Source organism: Lampetra planeri, chromosome 27 (genome assembly GCF_965212315.1).
Source record: "Lampetra planeri chromosome 27, kcLamPlan1.2.h2, whole genome shotgun sequence".
Taxonomy (NCBI): domain Eukaryota; kingdom Metazoa; phylum Chordata; class Hyperoartia; order Petromyzontiformes; family Petromyzontidae; genus Lampetra; species Lampetra planeri.
Window position 1 is genome coordinate 9968277 of NC_136133.1, and position 20023 is coordinate 9988299.

Sequence of the window (20023 nt, forward strand, 5' to 3'; positions counted from 1 at the left end):
TGCGTCATTGCGTCACTTGCAGCGCGATTACGTCACTTCCGACTTCCGTGCGCGACGACGTCATCACGCAACGTGGACCCGTCGTAGATTTTTTTAATCGTTAAAATGGTTTTGCTTAGATTTACAGAAAAACTAATTAATCATTCGTACTTACAATCACCGTAAAACCATCGTGGTCGTAATAATATCGGGGAAGAAACATTCGTTGCCAAAACAACAATCCTTCCAAGGTAAGCAGGCGTGCTGCGGCTTAACGTTCAGAATGGCCGCGTGGTTTATGTCGCTGTTTGAAGGCCTCGTCTCTCGTTCCCCCTCCTCCTCCTCTCGTTCCGGCGTTCCCCCGTGGCCCTCTCTCGCCTTGCCTTATCCCCATTGCAACACAAATAATAACTTTATTGATGTGGCGGGGGGGGGAGCAATAAAGTTATAAAGCAATGCCCGAAATAACTTTATCAATGGACCGCATTTCGTCGAGGCTTTAGTAAAGTTATAGCAGAGAAGGCCCTCCTACTCTTAGGTTTTTTCGGTAAAGTCATGTAGGTAAAAATAAATAATAAAATTTTAATAATAATAGAAATAAAAGTAATAGCAATAAAATAATTATTTTTATTTCTATAATAATAGAAATCAAAATACTAGAAAAAATTTAATTATTATTTTATTTCTATTATTTTATTTCTATTAAAATGTTATTATTATTTATTTTTACCTACGTGACTTTACCGAAAAAACCTAAGAGTATGAATCCTTGCAGTCACGAAAGCTTCAAATCTAGAGAAGGCCCTCTCCAGTACAACTTTATCGACTCCATGCTCGGTGCCTATTGAGGTTGGAGTCCACCGGCCATGGTCAATCCACCGCTGGATGTGCGCCCCTCCACGCCGTGCAGGTGGTGAGCGTCATAAAAGTCCATACTTCACCAGCCTGGTCACATTGCGGCTCCGGTATTTGGTGCGGGGTGATCAATTCATCGTCATCGTCGTCATCAGCCATGGTTCATAATAAAGGTGTTCGTTGTGTTTATTCTAGATTTGAAGCTTTCGTGACTGCAATGATTCATACTCTTAGGTGTTTAAAGTAAAGTCACGTAGGTAAAATAATAATAATAAATGAAAACAACGAAAATTTCATTTATTATTACTTATTTTTACCTACGTGACTTTACCGAAAGAACCAAGAAAATGTCTGCATTGGATGTTGAACTTCTTTCGCACCGTACGCGTACCTGTTAACCCCTTAGGGGTCGTCCATAGATGACGTCACGCACCTGGGGGGGTCAGACATTTGTGACAATGGGGGGGGTCCAAAATCGTCCAAAATCGCGTGACGTCATTTATGGACGGCCCCTTATCAGTGCCGACCTTATCACAGACCTTATTGGTCATCCTACAAAGTCCCATCACAAGGGGTAAAAACAAATAGACAAAAAAAGTGTTGCCCGTATTGAAACGGCTGTACGCCATATGGACCTGAAAACTCAATTACCCTGTACAGGAATACGGGTTAAACCGTATGGGTTGACAGCTATGAGATCCACACACAGCTCCGAGTTGATTTCCATTGCTCCTGGGCGGTGGACGAGCCACCGAGTAGGCCTCGGTAAGGTAAAAGGTAAAAAGCAACGAGCCTACCTTTACCCTACCTTTTACCTTCCCACAATACAATCACTCTACCCTACCTTCTACCCTTTAGCAGGTACGGTAAAATGTAAAAAGCAACGAGCCTTACCTTTTACCCTTACCGCATACAAATTACCCAATTACAGGGTAATTACTGGGGTACTACAACACATGAAAAAGGTTTATAACGGTAAATGCCAGGTAGAGCGCTTTATTCATATAGAATACTCTCGATTCCAATTTTACACGCTTTCCTTGAACTCACTCTGTTGTTGTCGTTATTGTTGTCGTTGTTGTATCCTTAAATCTTGAAACTCAATTTTAACCCACTAACCAATGTGGTATCGACTGCAAACTTGGTATACTTATCTCATACTGATTACAATACTATATTCTATCTTTAAAAAAACATTTTTAAACATTATTTTTGATATGTTATGTTTCGGTTCGGATCTAATCGTCCACGCTCAACTGACGTTGGCTGTAATTGGCCACGGTCACTTATGCTGTGGCAAGCTTCGGGGCCACTTCCTGGATTCGTGGAGTTCTGCCATTACTAGTACATTTCATAAAAGCGCGTTTAATTTTTAAAAAAAAATATTACTTATTAAATGGAGGCCACGGACTGCGCCACAGAGCAAGGTACCGTATTTACCGGGTAATACATCGCGCTACCTTTACCCTACCCTTTACCTTACCCCTTGGCATGTCGACACCTTTACCCTTTTACCCGATAAAAATGGTAAATTACCTTACCTTGCCGAGGCCTACCACCGAGCGCAGAGTTTACAGTGGCAGTTTCAATAAATGTCTGTACTGTATGTTGAACTTCTTTCGCACCGTACCTAGCCAACCGTGATTAAAGGTTTACGAAGACGCGTGGACAATTATTGCGCGGGCAGAGAAGCCGTTCCTCTGCAACGAGTAACAAGAGGTGGCATTGTCATCTGCACCGCTCTTCTCACAATCGGCAAAATAATCAAAGTACAGCAATGAACTAAACAGCAATTAAATAATAAAAGTACGAAAATATTTCAAACATAACTCATCGATGATGGATCGGTGTGTTTTGACACGGCAATTGGGTCCGCTGAGAGACGAGCAGCCCTAGGGCTTGAACCAAGCACCTCTTGTCCCAATAGTCTGGAACCCCATTCCCCCAGCAATCTGCTGTCGAATCACTGCCCCTGTTAACGTCCAGGCTGAATACCTTGCTGATTTTTTTTACTCTCCTATGATTGACTGCATCATATTAAGGTGCGGCTGTATTTAGACAAGTCAGCGTTGTAGGCGGCAATCATAAACCCTGGTTAGAAACAGGAGTGAGTGCTTGCAGCATCACAGAACAGTGGCGATCACCATGATTGTTGATGATGGTGATGAGAGACAATGGAAAATTAGTGTGCGACTAGTCATCCACAACAGACAGTACAACATATAACGACCCAATCTCCGATCTACAATTACAAAGGAGACATCACAGCGATACACTCCGCTGCTCCTGATCTGGCTTGACCACCTGAATGTGAAATTGTAGTTGTTGCTTTGCACTTACATCAGCAGCCGTACGAAAGAAGAAGAGACACCTGGCCTTAGATTTAAAACCTAGAAACTTCGTCCTGTTAGCTTCCTGCCTGTCCAACACAGCCATTATGAACTAAGCCCTCCCCAACTAACAGTAACTCGCCCCTGCTTCGTTCTTTTGTGTCTTCCCAAGGCAGACTCGGCCTTCACCGTCAAACCTCGCTGCTCCACCAGCAACCAGGTGGGCGATTGGACAAGCGGTGTGGTGAGAAGCTGGTCAAGTGCCTTGGGCAAGCAGTTGGGGGTGAGCATTTAAATGAGCGGTTAGAGAAGTGGACAAGAAATTGTTATACGGTTGAACAAGTAGTTGGACAATGGGTAGAGGGGGGGTAAGCATTTGTACGAGCAGACAAAAAGTTGGACAGGCAGTTGGATGAGCAATCGAGTAAGCAGTTGAACAAGTATTTGTACAATCCTACAGGCGGTTCGGTGAGTAGCTGACGAGCGGCCGGACGAGCGCGCACGTGACCGATGGAGCTGCCGAACTACGCGCACACGTTGCTGCGCCGCCTGTCTGCGTTGCGACGCCAGCAGCGGTTGTGCGACGTGACGCTGATGGCGGGCCGCGTGGCTTTCCGCGCACACCGGGCCGTCCTGGCGGCTGCCAGCCCCGCGCTGCTCGGGGCGCTGCTGCTGGAGGCTGATGCCGCCACGCTCTCCGTCGACCCCTCCATCGCCACTGCTGATGAGATCGCGCTGCTCCTGGAGGTGGCATACGCCGGTACCATCCCGCCGGGCCGGCATAATGCCACCAGACTCGTGCAAGTAAGCTAAACTGTAAACTAAACTCTTTATTTCAAACTAAAACTAAACTATTATTTATTTTAAACTAAAGTTAAACTAAAACATTTTTTGTATTTTACTAGGTCAGGCTTACTGAGCTATATAGATATTTTTCAGAAGCGACCTGGTCACAAATGATAGCTCAAGAAAGTGGCTTATCATATGTACTTTGTATAGCAGCCAAATATTCTAAACGTTTGTTGATTTTAAATATGGAAGGATAAATCCGGAACAAAACCCACGTGACCACGGGGAGAACATACAAACTCCAAATATACAACCGTTATAACGTTGATCATTGTGGTGTTTGTGATGGTATTGGTGATTGTAATAGCTGTGGTTGTTTAATTTGTGATTTTAGCAGTTGTTGTGATGGGTGTGACATAATGTTGGTTATCCCCGTGATCATTGCTGTTGTGCCAAAGTCATTATGGTGTTGTGGTTGTGGTGTCGTGGTTGTGGCGCAGGTTGCCGAGGGGCTGCAGATGAGCGATGTGGCAGACGCGTGCCGTGCGGCGCTGGGCGCGGTTTCCGGCGGTTTCACTGATCCCCAACGTTCGGACGCCGAACCGCACTCGTCACCGCCACCAATCATCACTGTGTGCCCCTTATCTGATGAAGACCCCTCCGCTAAGGAAGAGGTGAGTGAAGTCACAATTCACTGCCATCATCATCCAAAATTGTGGAGCAGTTGTTATGCGGTTAACTTTTATCTTATGGGACATTTTGCCAGTATCCAAAATTATATAAAGTAGGAATAGGTTTTACTCTTTCATGCAATAAAAGAGGAAGTGTTACGATGTTCAAACACCAAATAGATACCTTTTGCAAGGGATCAAGTCTGCATCAACTGCACATACTTGTAGAAAATAATGAAAACAAACATGCTCTGATAATAATATGTGCATTCTCTCTGGTTCTTTCGGTAAAGTTACGTAGATAGAAAAAAATAATAAAAGAAACACGACGTTTTGGTCACAACACAAGCGTCCGTTATCAGGTGAGAAAATGATCTGCTGTTGTGGCTTTATATAGGCACGGGGGGGGGGAATGGGGGGCAGGAGTTTTGTTGAGTCGTGGCTGCAGGAGTTCACGGGGAGAGGGGGGAGGGTTTGTGGCGTGCAGAGCCAGGTGGGGGCTGGTAGGGGGGGGAAGGGATTGTGGTGTGCAGGGACGAGTGGGGCTGTAGAAATTAGCATGTCAATGAGCTTGAATTAGTCACCGAAAACAAAAACCGCACGGGTGGGCGAGTGAAAATCACAGCAGTTAAAACTTGACATGGTTTATCACGTCCTTCCAATGATTTCTCAACCTGAATCCATCTTCTCGATTCAAGTTTTGTCTGTGTTTGTTTATCTGGATGGCTTCATGAACAAATCTCCGATGGTAGCCCGAGGGATTGCAGAGCACCTTGGTCTCAGAGAAAACAATGTCATGTGTGCCCACAGCGTTGAAACAATGATCTGCCACCGCCTAGGTGTTGGTTCTACCGTGTTTCAAATCCGCTTTGTGTTCGCGAACCCGGTCTGAGACATGTCGCTTCATTTCACCAATGTAGCTGCTGCCGCAGACACAACTCCGCTTATAGACACCAGGACATTGCATATATGCATTGTCTTTGAAACTGGTTGGCCTACACAAGTCTGTGTGGTTAATGGAGACTTTAAGCCTTGAAAAAGGGATCTATTTGGTGTTTGAAGTTTTTAATACCTGTTTTATTACCAGAAAGTGTAAAGCCTATTCCTATTTTTGATCATTTCAGTTAACTTTCATTATCCTTGGGCAGATTGTCCAGGATGGGGATTAACCATTTTTGTGAAAATTTGAAAACAATATCTTGACACGAGCACTCGGGTTTCATGAATAGCTGCGCTTTTCTTTCGCGGCGTTGACGCTCGAAGCTCCGCGAAACTGACACGTTCGCAAACCCACGTATTGTACTTCCACTTAATGGCCACGTCTGGGGCGCCACAGTGCCGAAACGTTAACGACCTCGCCTGGTCTACAGGAGGTCGTGGGTCAATCCCGACCATGACGCCTGTATATATTTTTAGTTTATATGTTCTCCCGGTGGTCACATTGATTTTTATCCGGGTCCTCCAGTTTTTCCCTCCACATTTAGAAACAACATGCGTTTAGAGTATTTGTCTTATAAATTTCCACATCATGATAAGCCACTTCGTTGAGCTATCATTTGTAGCCAGGTCACTTCTGAAAAACAGCTGTATAGCTCAGTGGGCCTTACCTGGTAAAATAACAATAGTTAATTGCGATCGCTTTTCATCCACAGGGCGAGGCGTGGCAATTCATATTCACTGATGGCGGCGTCACGTCTTCACTCCCCATGACGTCACTCCCCATAACGTCAATCCCCGTGACGTCAATCCCCGTGACGTCAATCCCCGTGACGTCAATCCCCGTGACGTCAATCCCCGTGACGTCAATCCCCGTGACGTCAATCCCCGTGACGTCAATCCCCGTGATGCCAAGTGTGGAGAAAAATGCCTCTAGTGTAAATGAGGGCGACGGGACCAGAAAGACTCCTGCAGGCACACCGCTCCCTGTGACGTCTGTCCTCGTGACATCGCTTCCTGTGCTACCTTCCGATGCCACGACCTCACTTTCCGAGCCGCCCCCTGCAGTGCAGGAAGTGAAGTCGATTGTGCCATCACCGGCCGGAATCGGTGCAGTGCGGAACCCGGAGGCGGTGGCGCCGACACTAATCCATCGCCGGCGTCTCAAAGCCAGGCTGGTCGGCACCTCAGGTAATCTTTGACGAACCGGACACGCACCCACGCGGATTGCACGCCCCTTAGAGTTACCATTGGCTCCCCTAGATGTTGATGATGGGAGACTTCTTCATTGGTGCCAAGGATGAGACCATCAGTTTGCTGCATTTGAGAACCCTAGTTTAATCTCGGCCGGATGGCTGAAACCCGGATTCCAACCCAGATATACTCATCATTGCCGGCTGAGCGTCTCTCAGAATCAGAATATTTATACTGCAGGAGGAATCTGTTGAACTATGAAGCTTCTTTTTCACAGATGCCCAATAGGAGCAGGTCAGAACGTTACAACAACACACAATACAAAACACGATCGGAGTGCAAAGTAAAGAAAAGGTAAACAAATCAACTTAAAAATAAATATAACATTTTTTTTTCTTAGCAGGTAAAGCCCACTGAGCTATTAGCTTCTTTTTTGAAGTGACCTAGCCACAAATGATAGCTCAACGAAGTGGCTTATCATGTGGAACTTGGCAGCTAAATAATATAAACGCACGTTTCTAAATGGGAATAACCAGAGGACCCGGAGAAAAATCCACATCACTTGGATATCGTCAGGGTCGGGATTGAACCCCCGACCTCCTACATACCAGGCGAGGAAGATAACATCACCCCTCTGAGTCACGAAAATCCATCGCATTAAATCAGAACTCAATTTGGCTCAATTCCAGCAATTGTTGACGAGTTTGCAATAATTAGGATGTGTCGGTGGCTTTAGTGGGGTTTTTTTCAGACACGGCGGAAATTGGTGCCGCGTTCTGTTCTCGCCTGCAAATCCCACAGCGCCGTGCGGGAAATGAGAACATTAAAATAACCACGAGTGAGAATGCCCCAGCCCCGAGAGGTCAGCACGGCTTCCCGCTCGATCGCTTATCCCCTACTCCCCTACCACCCCCACTTCACCACCTTGCCCCGCCCCCCCCCGGCCCGCTCGCCCGCTCACTAGCTCACTCGCCTGCTCCCTATCTCACTCACCCGCAAACTCTCCTACCCACTCACCCACTCGCTAGCTCCTCACCCGCTCACTTGCTCACTCGGCCGCTAGCTAGCTTACTCACCTGTTCGCTCGCCTACCCCACTCACCCACCCATTAGCTCACTCACCCGCTCGCTAGTTCATTCACCCACTCACTCAGTCACCTGCTCACTCACCTACTCACTTTGCTTACCCTCTCGGTCCCCCGTTATCCTCACTCAGTCGTTCTATTGACCTCTGCATCACCAGTTACTTACGCTGGGACCATCAACTCACTACACTTAAGAACCTCATTTAATCCGCCATGGCCAAAAGGGCCTGGATTTGATTCCTGGCCTAGTGTGGAGTCTGTTTGTTCTCCACATGTTCTGTAGAGTGTTGAGTGTGCGGGGAGTTTGTCTGTTATTCCCCTGTTCTGTATGTGTTTCCACTGGGTTCTACGCTTTACTCCCATAGCTAAAAATTACACCCATTGTAATTGCTGAGGGCCTAAACATCCCAATGCTGAAAATGTACCCACAAATTACTCAATTGGGATTGCAGAGCAACATCACCCCCTCCTACTGCAATACATTTGGCGGTATCCTCCTGAAAAATATACTTGAGACTCGGTGAGGCTTTGCCGATTCAACAAACATACTGATAATAATAACGGTGGGGTATAAGACCTGGATTCGAACCCAGTATCCCCAGTGGTACTGGCTCGGCTTCTCCGACCTGTCCATATCCTGAACATGATCCCCTCCCCCACTCCCTCTGTCTCATCATCCCAGCCACTCCACTGACTGCACCACCAACCACACCACAGCAACCGCCGCCGTCCGGCCACACTACCGCACCCACTGCCACTACAACCGCCACCACCACCGCCGCCACCACCACCGCAACCACATTCGACGAGGGGCAGCAGCGTGAGGAAGCGTGTAAACGTGGAGCCACGCGCAGGAAGAGGGTGGCGCCAGCCGCGGCGATGAAGGAGCCGGCGCCGAGTCCCGGGTCCCCGCGCAGTACTCCCCCCGTGGTCCCCCTTGCTGACACGGTGAGTGCAAGCGCGCGTTCACCAACTTGGTTATTTGCAAAAGCTGCCTTCAAAAGGAAGCGGACAAAGCCTGGCCGGCGTCTGGGCAAGGCGAAAATGTGAACCGACAACAACACGGGACAGCACAGACAAGTAGAGCTGGGCAGCCCAGTTACTCGACTTGTCAGCTGACACAAAAAATACTCGAGTCGTAAGCAAGTGTCACCTTTGTTCCCACGTATGCCGCTGGACAGGAGGTGATGGGCAGTGCTTGGTGAGATGTTAAATACCTCGCCTGGTAATACAGGGAGGTCGTGGATTCGATTCCGACCCTGTCGCCTGTATATTTGGAGTTTGCATTGTCTCTCTCCCCGTGGTCGTGTGGATTTTTCTCCAAGTCCGGTTTTTCTCTCCACATTTAGAAACATGCCTTTTAGAGTATCTGGGTGCAATACATTCCACATGATAAGCCACTTCAATCCGCCACATCGCGCCACGAGTGGATTTGCAGAAGGGGCAGTCACCATGTTTAAAAGGGCTCCAAGCAATTGATCGCAAAACCAGGAGTCGATTACAATTTTAAATTAATCCACTTATTCAGCTCTTCAGCTCACCGTGTCCGAGCTGAGAGCATTGCACACAAAGTGCTTGCCACAAATGAACTACAATATCTTGCCAATCTCGTCAAGGAGCATAAGCCATAAAGAAAACTCCGGTCATCTTCGTAGCAGCGGCTTTTGGCTAACCATTGAACAAAGACGGTCACCTCATTGCGTTCTTTCAGGTGCGCTTTTGCGGCCGTCTGGAATGCTCTTCCTATATTAGGATGCCACTGGAGTAATGCACTTTTGAATCTAAATATTAAACTCTTATTTAGAACAGATTTTTGTGTTGAGTTGGTTCTTTCCCCTGCACCTCTGTTTAGCCGGTTGGCTAGGTATGGTGCAAGATAAGTTTCATACACACATACAGACACAATACCTTGCTGCTCTCGTCAAGGAGCGTAAACCATCACAAATTCCGGTCATCCTCACAGCAGCGGCTTTTGGCTCACTATCAAACAACGCTCTTCCTTCCATATTAGGAAGCCACTGGAGCTATGCACTTTTAAATCATCTAAATTGAAAATCATTTGTTTAGAACTGATTTTTGTGTTTAATTTGCTGTCCCCCCCACACCTCCATTTAGCACGGTTGGCTACTTATGGTGCGAAAGAAGTTCAACATCCATACATACATAACTCTGTGAGGTATTACCCTTTTTCAATTAGGTTTTACTTTTCACTGTTATGCTGACAGCACCTCAAAATGTCATCCCTGCTGCAGGCAGAAGAGATTGGGGGTAGAGAGAAGGCGTCTGGCCCTACATCCCGGAAGAAGCGCAGAAAGCGACCTCCCATTGCGTGCAACCTGTGCGGGAAGGTGTTCCAGTACATGGCCGGTGAGCACGCACCAGCGGCACCACGACAAAGCCCCACAATGCTCACTCACGCCACCGCTGTGGCAGAAGGCGGGGGGGCCCTCCTTCACTTGAGGGGGAGCCCCTCTATGTGTGGTGCTTTTGCCTACTCTTCCATACCGGCCAGACGTGCTGGAAGAGGTAGCGTTACCCACGTTTTATCCCACCACACACGCGACCTGTCGAACTCAGGCTGTGACAGGGTTATCCCTCCGGAGGAGCAGAAGCAGCGGAACAGAGAGGGGAGGGGTATTAATAAACACACTGCCTTAAGATAATCGTCATCATTAAATGACAAAGGGAGCCAGGCGTGGCTCCTTTACACCACCTCCTCGTGTGCCACGCTGGCTTGCATAGATGCCACTCGCTAACAGTACCTGCGCAGTAACCTGTGCAGCAATGTATGTATGTATTTGTAGAGAATGGTAGTAGTGTAGCGGTTAGCGTGCTACATTGTGAACCCGGCAACCCAAGTTCGATTCCCGCCCACGACCAACATCCATGATGATTATCGGAACCAGTTTATGGGCCTCTCCTAGGTAAACTCATCCTTAAGTTTTTACATGGTATGGTGTGTAAAATATCACTTCTGGGGTGCTTGCCATGGACCCCTTCATGTGCCGTGCCAGCCTTTATAGGTGCTCTCTTAACAGCACTTGCCCCTAATGTCTGTTAAAGCTATACGGGGGGGGGGGGAGATCTTTGTCTCTGTCTTTGGAGTTTGTTTGGTGACAGCGTGGTGTGTATGTGTGGTGTGTGTCGTCTGTTTGTGGTGACAGTGTGGTGTATTTGTATGTATTTATGTTTATGTGTGAATGAGTGTGTGTGTGTTTTGAGTCATTGTTGTGGTTAGCGTGCTGCGCTACAAACCCAGGGACCGAGTTCGATTCCCGCTTATGGCCAACTCCAGTGACGATTATCTGAACCGGTATTGGGCCTCCCCTAGGTCGGCTCAGCCTCAAATGAGTACGTAGTGTGGTGTGTAAACATCACCAGTGGGGAGAAAAAGGTGGCCGGGCGTGGTGTTGGCCACCCACTCCCTTGTGTGCCATGTTGGCCTTCATAGGTACTACTCTTTAACAGCACTTGCCTTAACAGTCTCTTTAGGCTATACGGGGCATCTTTGTCTTTGTCTCAGGCATGCTGTACCACCAGCGCTCGGAACACTTTGCGGAGAAGCCGTTTGCGTGTGGCGAGTGCGGCAGCCGCTTCGCCGCCGCCTCCACGCTCAAGAACCACGAGCGTCTCCACACGGGCGAGCGCCCGCACGCGTGCCCACACTGCCCCCTCGCCTTCCCGCAGGCCGCGGCACTCGCATACCACCTCAAGCGGAAGCACGCCATGGGTACTGCACGCGCGCGGGGAAGACGACACTGGGAGACAACACGCGGACACACACACATGAAGACGTGGACATACATGGGGAGACATGGGGACACACGGGGAGACACTGGGACACATAGGGACACGGAAACTCATGGCGACACATAGGCAGACGGGAATGTATGGGGAGACATGGGAGACAAGGTGACCCAAAGACACAAGGACACGAGGGAAGACTTAGACACACACGGAATGCCGAAGTCGTGGTTATGGTTGTTAGGTGGTTGCATTAAGGATGCTGTAGATGTGATTGTGGCCATGCCCTGGTTGTGGTGGTATTGCGGTTGCATTGAGGTTCCTGGTGCTGTCACTGGTTATGCAGCAGTTGTGGTTATATTGGAGTTTCTGTGGTTTGGACTGTAGTCATGCAGTGGTTGTGGTTGTAATATTGTTGTATTGAGGTTGCTGTGGCTGTGATTGTGGTAATGCAGTGCTTGTGGTGGTTATTGTGGTTGTTGCGGTTGTGGTGTAGGCCGGCTGTACAGCTGCCAGTACTGCGAGGCCGCGTTTCCTCAGGCGGTGGAGCTGACACGCCACGTGCGCACGCACACGGGGGACCGGCCCTACGTGTGTCGCCCTTGCGGCAAGGGCTTCAGCCAGGCCAACGGACTCTCGCTGCACCTCCGCACCCACCACCGTGAGCGGAACTCCACATCACTCCATGTCACACCACACTCTGAAACAGTACCAAACCACCAGGGCTTCATTCAGCTAGCCCAACGGACTCTGGCCACACCTCCGCACCCACCACCGTGAGTGGCTTGCCGTGCGCGGAACTCCGTGCCACACCGCGTCAGATCGCATCACACCACACCGTGAAACAATACCACACCACCGGGGCTACAACCACATTACAACCACAACTACTACAGTGGAATTTGGCTTGCCATTGAACAAAGATGGTCACTGCATCACGCGGTTTAAGATGTGCTTCTGCAGCCATCTGGAACGCTCTTCCGTCAGATATTGGTAAGCCACTGAAGCTATGCAATTTTAAATCATCTATATTGAAAACTAATTTCTTTAGAATTGCTTTTTGTGTTTAGTTTGTTGTCCTTCCCACATACCTCGAATTAGCACGGTTGGCTGTGTACTAGGCGAACAAAGTTCTACACACATACATACAGCCAGGCCAATGGACCCTTGCTGCACCTCCATACCCACCACCATGAGTGGCGCACCGTGTCACAGCACGAAGTGTCGTACCATGGTTTCACCACATGATGACACCACACCACCACATATCACTGCATACTCTATATACATGTACGTCTCTGAAAGTGTGCATTGATGTGTGTGTTAGCCTGTGCATGTAAAGGTGTGTAGGGGCGCCGCGGTGGCGAGTTGTTACCTCCCTCGCCTGGTACAGAGGAGGTCTTGGGTTAGATCCCGACCCTGAAGCCTGGTGTATATTTGGAGTTCGCATGTTCTCCCTGTGCTCATGTGGACATTTAGAAACATGCGCTTTGAGTGTTTGGCTGCTATAAATTTCCACCTTGGCTATTATTTGTGGCCGGGTTGCTTCTGAAGAAGAGCTATATAGCTCAGTGGGCTTTACTTGGTAAAAAAAAATGTTCAGTTCAGTAGTGAGTGCGTGTATGCACGTGTGTACATGCGTATATTCATACGTGTGTTTGTGCATGCAGTCATAGAGGAACCCAATGACTGTCAGAAGTGCCACTTGAGTTTCCCTTCAGCCGAGGAGTATTTTAATCACATCAAAGGTAAGCCGCATAAATATACTGCGTTCACGTGTTCGCGTGTGTGTGCACATCTTTGCGTGTGTGCGCGAGTGTAGTTTGTGTTGAGAGCGGTAGTGCAGTGGCTCACGCACTGTGTTACGAACCCAGCGATCCAAGTTAGATTCCTACTCTCATGACCAATAACAGTGACAGCGGATAGGTTTCCCTTAGGTCGGGATCGCCAAAGCCAGTTTTTTGTCTTTGACCAAAATAGTTTGCATCACATGCAGAGCTACTAGTATACAAACACAGCAGCCGGTATACAGCAAATAACAAATTCTGATTCTTTGGGTCGTTCGGTAAAGTCACGTAGAAGGAAAACGTCGTACTCAGATTGTAAATGTTGTGGTTTGGCTCTCCAACACACCGGTGTGCTGTACTAGTGACGAATTATATTCTTAGGTTTTTTCGGTAAAGTCACGTAGGTAAAACATCAAAATGAATGAAAATAAAATAAAATAAAAACAAAAATCACGACGTTTCGGAGGCAACACAAGTCTCCATCATCAGGTGGGACCATCACAGCCGAATTAGCTGCATCAAGTGAGGCAATGATTCAAGAAGTAATCCCTTATAAGCAAGTTGAAGGGGGGAGGAGAGGGGGGGGCTCATCAGAATGTGGTAGCCAATGAATGGAACGTATCGGGAGGGAGGGGGGCGGGGCTCAAAGACAGCACGGAGTGCTAAGTACAACGCATCGGGAGGGGGAGGGGGGGGAGCGGGGCCAAAACAATGGACGACGGCTTGGACGCGTTTGCTGCTGCACACGCCAACACAATGGACAGAGAGGGGGGAGGGGAGGTCTGATACACATGATAGACAAAAGAACGAAAATGCCCATGTTTATACCAATGCTGGCTGAACAATGAAGAGAGCACTGCCAAAAAATAACTGGGGATGTTAACACTCGGTAAAGTAAAGTAAAATAGTGCCTGTCAGATAAGATGGTCCAAAAATGTGTAATTACGTCTTTTTTGCGTGGTTGATAACATCTTTCCAATGATTACTAAGTTTGTACCCATCATCACGGTTGAAATTATGCTTGTGTTTGTATATTTGTATGGCTTCGTGTACAAACCTTTGATGGTAGCCGGGAGGTTTGCAGAGAACCTTGGTCTCGGAAAAGACAATTTCATGAGAGCCCACGGAGTTGTAGCAATGATCGGCAACGGCAGAAGAATCAGTTCTGCCGTGTTTCAGATCTGATTTGTGCTCGCGGACACGATCAGAAACATGACGTTTCGTTTCTCCAATGTAGCAATCACCACAAATGCAACTCAATTTGTAGACTCCAGGATACTGTAAGTCAGGAACGACATCCTTCACAGATGGAATCAGATCACGGATTTTATCCACTGTACTGAATCGGACTTGGATCTTATGTTTGTTTAGAATTTTGGAGATCTTTTTGGTCACGCCTGCTATGTATGGTAACGTGATGGTTTTGGTCGGAGTTTCAAGTGGCTGTTTCTGTGTGGTGGGAGAGACAGCTTGGCGGATAGTACGGTCAGAGTATCCGTTCATCCTGAGGGCCCGATGTACATGTCTTAATTCACCGGTCAGGTGGTGTTTGTCAGAAATGCCATGGGCTCTGTGGTATAGCGTTTTGATGAGATAATTCTTTTGAGATGGGTGGTGGTGGGAATCCGGTTTCAAGTAGGAATCTGTGTGGGTGGCTTTCCTGTAGACAGAATGTCCCAAGGATCCGTCAGGCCTCCTCTCAAACAGAATATCCAAGAATGGTAGTTTACCGTCTTTCTCCACTTCCATGGTGAATCTGATGGATGGGTGTCTAGAATTGATGTGGTCCAAGAAGTGGTTCAATGCTGGGAGGCCATGTGGCCAGATGACGAAAGTGTCATCCACATACCTCTTCCACAGGGAAGGACGCAGGGTAGATGTCTGGATGGCGTCTGATTCAAACTTTTCCATGAACATGTTGGCTATAACTGGTGACAAAGGGGAGCCCATAGGGGTACCCTCATTCTGTTTGTAGAAGGTGCCATTCCAGGTAAAATAGGTGTTGGTGAGGCAATGCCTAACCAGCGCAGGTGCATCAGAATTCAATCCATGTTGGACTAAGTCCTCAATTATTGTTAGGGTGTCCGGTACTGGGACTTTGGTAAACAAAGATACTACATCAAAGCTGACGAGGATGTCATCAGGAGATAGTACCATGTCCTTAACCATAGAGACTAATTGGGTTGAGTTGAGTACTGCCGAAGAGGTCTTGCCTGTGAAAGGGAGCAGAGTATCTGATAGAAATCGGGCTAGTTTGTACGTAGGAGAGTTTATTGTCGACACAATGGGTCGTAGCGGGGTGCCTTCCTTATGGATTTTGGGAAGACCATAGAGTCTGGGAGGTCTTGCCGCCGATGGTTTTAGAGAGGGACGTTTGCTTGGTTCGATTAGGGAAGTCGAACTCGTGATGATACTGTTGGTTTTCGTCGTTAGGCTTTTAGTGGGATCGTTTTTAATTTTGGAGTAGCTCCCATCATTAAGAAGGTCCAGGATTTTGTTGTTGTATGAATCTTTATCCATGATGACCGTGGCATTGCCCTTGTCTGCCGAGAGGATGACTATATCATCTCTTTTTTAGGTCCGCGAGTTCAGAGCGTTCGTTTTTGCTGATGTTACTAGTGGGTTTCTTAGCATTCTTAAGAATAGTAGATATTTCAGCTCTTGCTACATCCGCATGGATGTGTCCTATGCCTCTGAGGGCTACATCAATCTGAGAAATCATATCCTCTACTGGTATATATTTAGGGGTGACGGCGAAATTTAGTCCTTTGGCCAGTACCGTTTTTAGAGTGTCAGAAATTGGGATGTTACTCTGATTAATCACGGTCTTGTTAACATCCAGCTTTGCGATGTGTGGCTCTGGTTTCTTCTTAGATAGGAGGTTGAATTTAGAAATCAGGTTAGCTTTGCATTTGGCTGACATTGAGTCAGCAGAAGCAGAAGTCATGTTATCAACGTGGTTCCAATCAGAAGGTGACATTTTTTGTGTTGACATTAAATGTGTTTGTAAGAGAGTCTTGTCTAAATTATCGAGTTCAGATCGGAGTAACCTTATTCTCTCCAAGATTAGTGATAGGCTAGCTTTAAATAAGATCTGTTTAGAGTTCGGTGAGGACACAGCAGCGGATGTGAGTGTGAAAGCGATGGGTATTACCTTGTTACAGGAAGACCACCCACACAGATTCCTACTTGAAACCGGATTCCCACCACCACCCATCTCAAAAGAATTCTCTCATCAAAACGCTATACCACAGAGCCCATGGCATTTCTGACAAACACCACCTGACCGGTGAATTAAGACATGTACATCGGGCCCTTAGGATGAACGGATACTCTGACTGTACTATCCGCCAAGCTGTCTCTCCCACGACACAGAAACAGCCACTTGAAACTCCGACCAAAACCATCACGTTACCATACATAGCAGGCGTGACCAAAAAGATCTCCAAAATTCTAAACAAACATAAGATCCAAGTCCGATTCAGTACAGTGCATAAAATCCGTGATCTGATTCCATCTGTGAAGGATGTCGTTCCTGACTTACAGTATCCTGGAGTCTACAAATTGAGTTGCATTTGTGGTGATTGCTACATTGGAGAAACGAAACGTCATGTTTCTGATCGTGTCCGCGAGCACAAGTCAGATCTGAAACACGGCAGAACTGATTCTTCTGCCGTTGCCGATCATTGCTACAACTCGGTGGGCTCTCATGAAATTGTCTTTTCCGAGACCAAGGTTCTCTGCAAACCTCCCGGCTACCATCAAATGTTTGTACACGAAGCCATACAAATATACAAACACAGACATAATTTCAACCGTGATGATGGGTACAAACTTAGTAATCATTGGAAAGATGTTATCAACCACGCAAAAAAGACTTAATTACACATTTTTGGACCATCTTATCTGACAGGCACTATTTTACTTTACTTTACCGAGTGTTAACATCTTCAGTTATTTTTTGGCAGTGCTCTCTTCATTGTTCAGCCAGCATTGGTATAAACATGGGCATTTTCGTTCTTTTGTCTATCATGTGTATCAGACCTCCCCTCCCCCCTCTCTGTCCATTGTGTTGGCGTGTGCAGCAGCAAACGCGTCCAAGCCGTCGTCCATTGTTTTGGCCCCGCTCCCCCCCTCCCCCTCCCGATGCGTTGTACTTAGCACTCCGTGCTGTCTTTGAGCCCCGCCCCCCTCCCTCCCGATACGTTCCATTCATTGGCTACCACATTCTGATGAGCCCCTCCTCTCCTCCCCCCTTCAACTTGCTTATAAGGGATTACTTCTTGAATCATTGCCTCACTTGATGCAGCTAATTCGGCTGTGACGGTCCCACCTGATGATGGAGACTTGTGTTGCCTCCGAAACGTCGTGATTTTTCTTTTTATTTTATTTTATTTTCATTAATTTTGATGTTTTACCTACGTGACTTTACCGAAAAAACCTAAGAATATGATTCCTTGCAGTCACGAAAGCTTCAAATCTAGAATTAGTGACGAATTGGCATGTTCTGTTTACGTGATAACCCTTACTAGTTGGCTGTGTCGGGTGGTGGCGGGTTTTAACGACACATTTATATATTTACGCGATATAACCCAAAAACCTCTTTCATGGAAATGTTTCTTTATGTTAAATTATGTTTTAAGATTTACAGTTTTTTCTTTAAAACAGCTGCCCACAAAGGGGCAGCCAAAGAGGTGCAAGGGACAAGCCAAAGAGTAGCATGCGGCTCCAGAGCCATAGGTTGCCAATCACTGCCCTAGGTTGACTCATCTTTAAAAGAGTACTGGGGAGGCAAAGGTGGCCGGACAAGGTGCTGGCCACACACCCCCTCCTGTGCCGCATTGGCCTTTCATAGGATTCTCGCTAACAGCACTTACCCCAATGGTCTGTTAAAATGGGGGACGTCTTGTCTCTGTACCCACAGAGACACACCCAAACGAGTGCTTCCCATGCGACCACTGCCAGCGCACCTTCACCACTCCCGCCGCCTTGGAGCGACACCTGGTGACTCACCTGGGAGGCAAACCCTACTCCTGTGACGTGTGTTGCAAGGCCTACCAGGTGAGAGGCTACAGGTCACAACATGCACACTCATTCCAAAGCAGCTTCTGTTTGGCTGGATAGAGGGGGATTAATGGGCAAGGCATGCGCTAAAGAAGAGATGGGCTGATGCGGTACGGGAGGATCTGGAGTTCAGTGAACTTGTCAAGACTGGTACCAAGGGTGTCAAGATCAGCCTCTGTGGCTCGTGAAGGATGCTACTGGTGAGTTAGAGGCAGTTTCTCTCCAGCAACACAGGAGAGCAGAGTAGCGATGCTCACAACAAAGAGCAAAGTGCGGGCGGCTAAAATACATGAAGTTAGCACAGTAGGGGGCACAGATGGTGCATCTGCCAGTTATCTCAGTCTGTGAACCCATAAGACCTGGGTCTGTCCCATGACCTGTCGGCGAGCACTTCGACACTTCACGTGGCCTTAAGATGCACCTAGCTTGGCATTAGTGCCATGGTAACATCACCTCCACTTAGTGGCAAACATCAGTTGTCGTTGTGTATGTATCTGTGTATGTATGTAATCTGTATGTAGATGTGTTTATGGAGAGCAGTGGAGCAGCAGTTAGCATGCTGCGCTATGCACCCGGCGACTTGAGTTCGATTCACGCTCACGGCCAACACCAGTAACGATTATCTGAACAGGTCCTGGGCCTCCCCTAGGGCAACTCAGCCTCAAATGTGTACCTGGTGCGGTGTATAAAAACATTGCTACTCGGGAGACAAAAGCGCCTGGGCATGGAGCTGGCCACCCACCTCTTTGTGTGCCTTGCCGGCCTTCATAGGTACTCGCTAACAGCACTTGCCCCCACAGTCTGTTAAGGCTATATGGGGGTTCATCGTGTATTGTATCTGTATGTATGTGTGTATGCATGTATCTGTGTATGTGTGTATAGCACCTGTCAGGGCTGTGGTACCACAACCGCGTGCATCACCCAGCGGTGTTTGCCGCTCAGAATCGCCGCAGCACCGCGCGGGCCGGACCTCTCGTCTGCCACCTTTGCGACACCACCTTTGATGGCAAAGCGGCGTACATCCGGCACAGCAAGGCCCGCGACTGCGGTGCGCAGGGCCGGTCGGGACAGCCGTGGTGTGCTGCATGGGGCTGTGGTCGTAATTGTGGTGTGTGGTGCCGTGGTTGTGTGATGGTGATATATGGTGATGGCGTGTGGTGTTGTTGTATGGTGGCGTGTGGTCATTGTGAGTGATGTGTGGTGGTGCACGGGGGCAATCGGTGTGGTGGTGGTGTTGGGTTCTGTGGTATGGTGTTGTGTGGTGGTGTATGGTTCTATGTTGTGTGGTAGTATGTGGTTCTGTGTTGTGTGGTAGTGGTGCAGTGTGGTGGTGTATGGTTGTGTTGTGTGGTAGTAGTAGAGTGTGTATTGTGGTGGTGTATGGTTTTGTGTAGTGTGTTTTATGGTTGTGAGTGGAGTGGTATTGTTTGATGTGGCTCACTATGTTCTCCCGTCGTGCCTCTTGCCATGACAGAGTCCCAGCCACAGCTGTGTGGCCTGTGCCAGGCCGTGTTTGCCGACAGCCGTGCGTTGCACAACCACCTCAAGAGCACACACCCCGGTGGGAACGCAGCCGATCACTCCAACCAC

General features: G+C 48.0%; 1 protein-coding gene across 10 annotated transcripts in view; it reads left to right on the forward strand.

Moving 5' to 3' along the window:
- LOC144728146 (uncharacterized) overlaps nt 1-20023 on the forward strand; it is a 26153-nt gene continuing 6130 nt past the window's right edge. The window contains exons 1-13 of one of the 10 annotated variants that reach the window (XM_078607469.1): nt 11-230; nt 3337-3447; nt 3625-3968; nt 4454-4627; nt 6277-6751; nt 8521-8786; nt 10091-10205; nt 11362-11568; nt 12079-12243; nt 13253-13330; nt 18294-18430; nt 19316-19541; nt 19908-19994. In XM_078607469.1, the coding sequence (XP_078463595.1) occupies nt 3675-3968; nt 4454-4627; nt 6277-6751; nt 8521-8786; nt 10091-10205; nt 11362-11568; nt 12079-12243; nt 13253-13330; nt 18294-18430; nt 19316-19541; nt 19908-19994 (2224 nt within the window). In that variant the 5' untranslated portion in view covers nt 11-230; nt 3337-3447; nt 3625-3674. Of the gene's footprint in view, nt 231-713; nt 893-3336; nt 3448-3624; nt 3969-4453; nt 4628-6276; nt 6752-8520; nt 8787-10090; nt 10206-11361; nt 11569-12078; nt 12244-13252; nt 13331-18293; nt 18431-19315; nt 19995-20023 lie in introns of those variants that run through there. The other 9 variants (XM_078607472.1, XM_078607470.1, XM_078607473.1 and 6 more) reach the window with 9 other exon arrangements.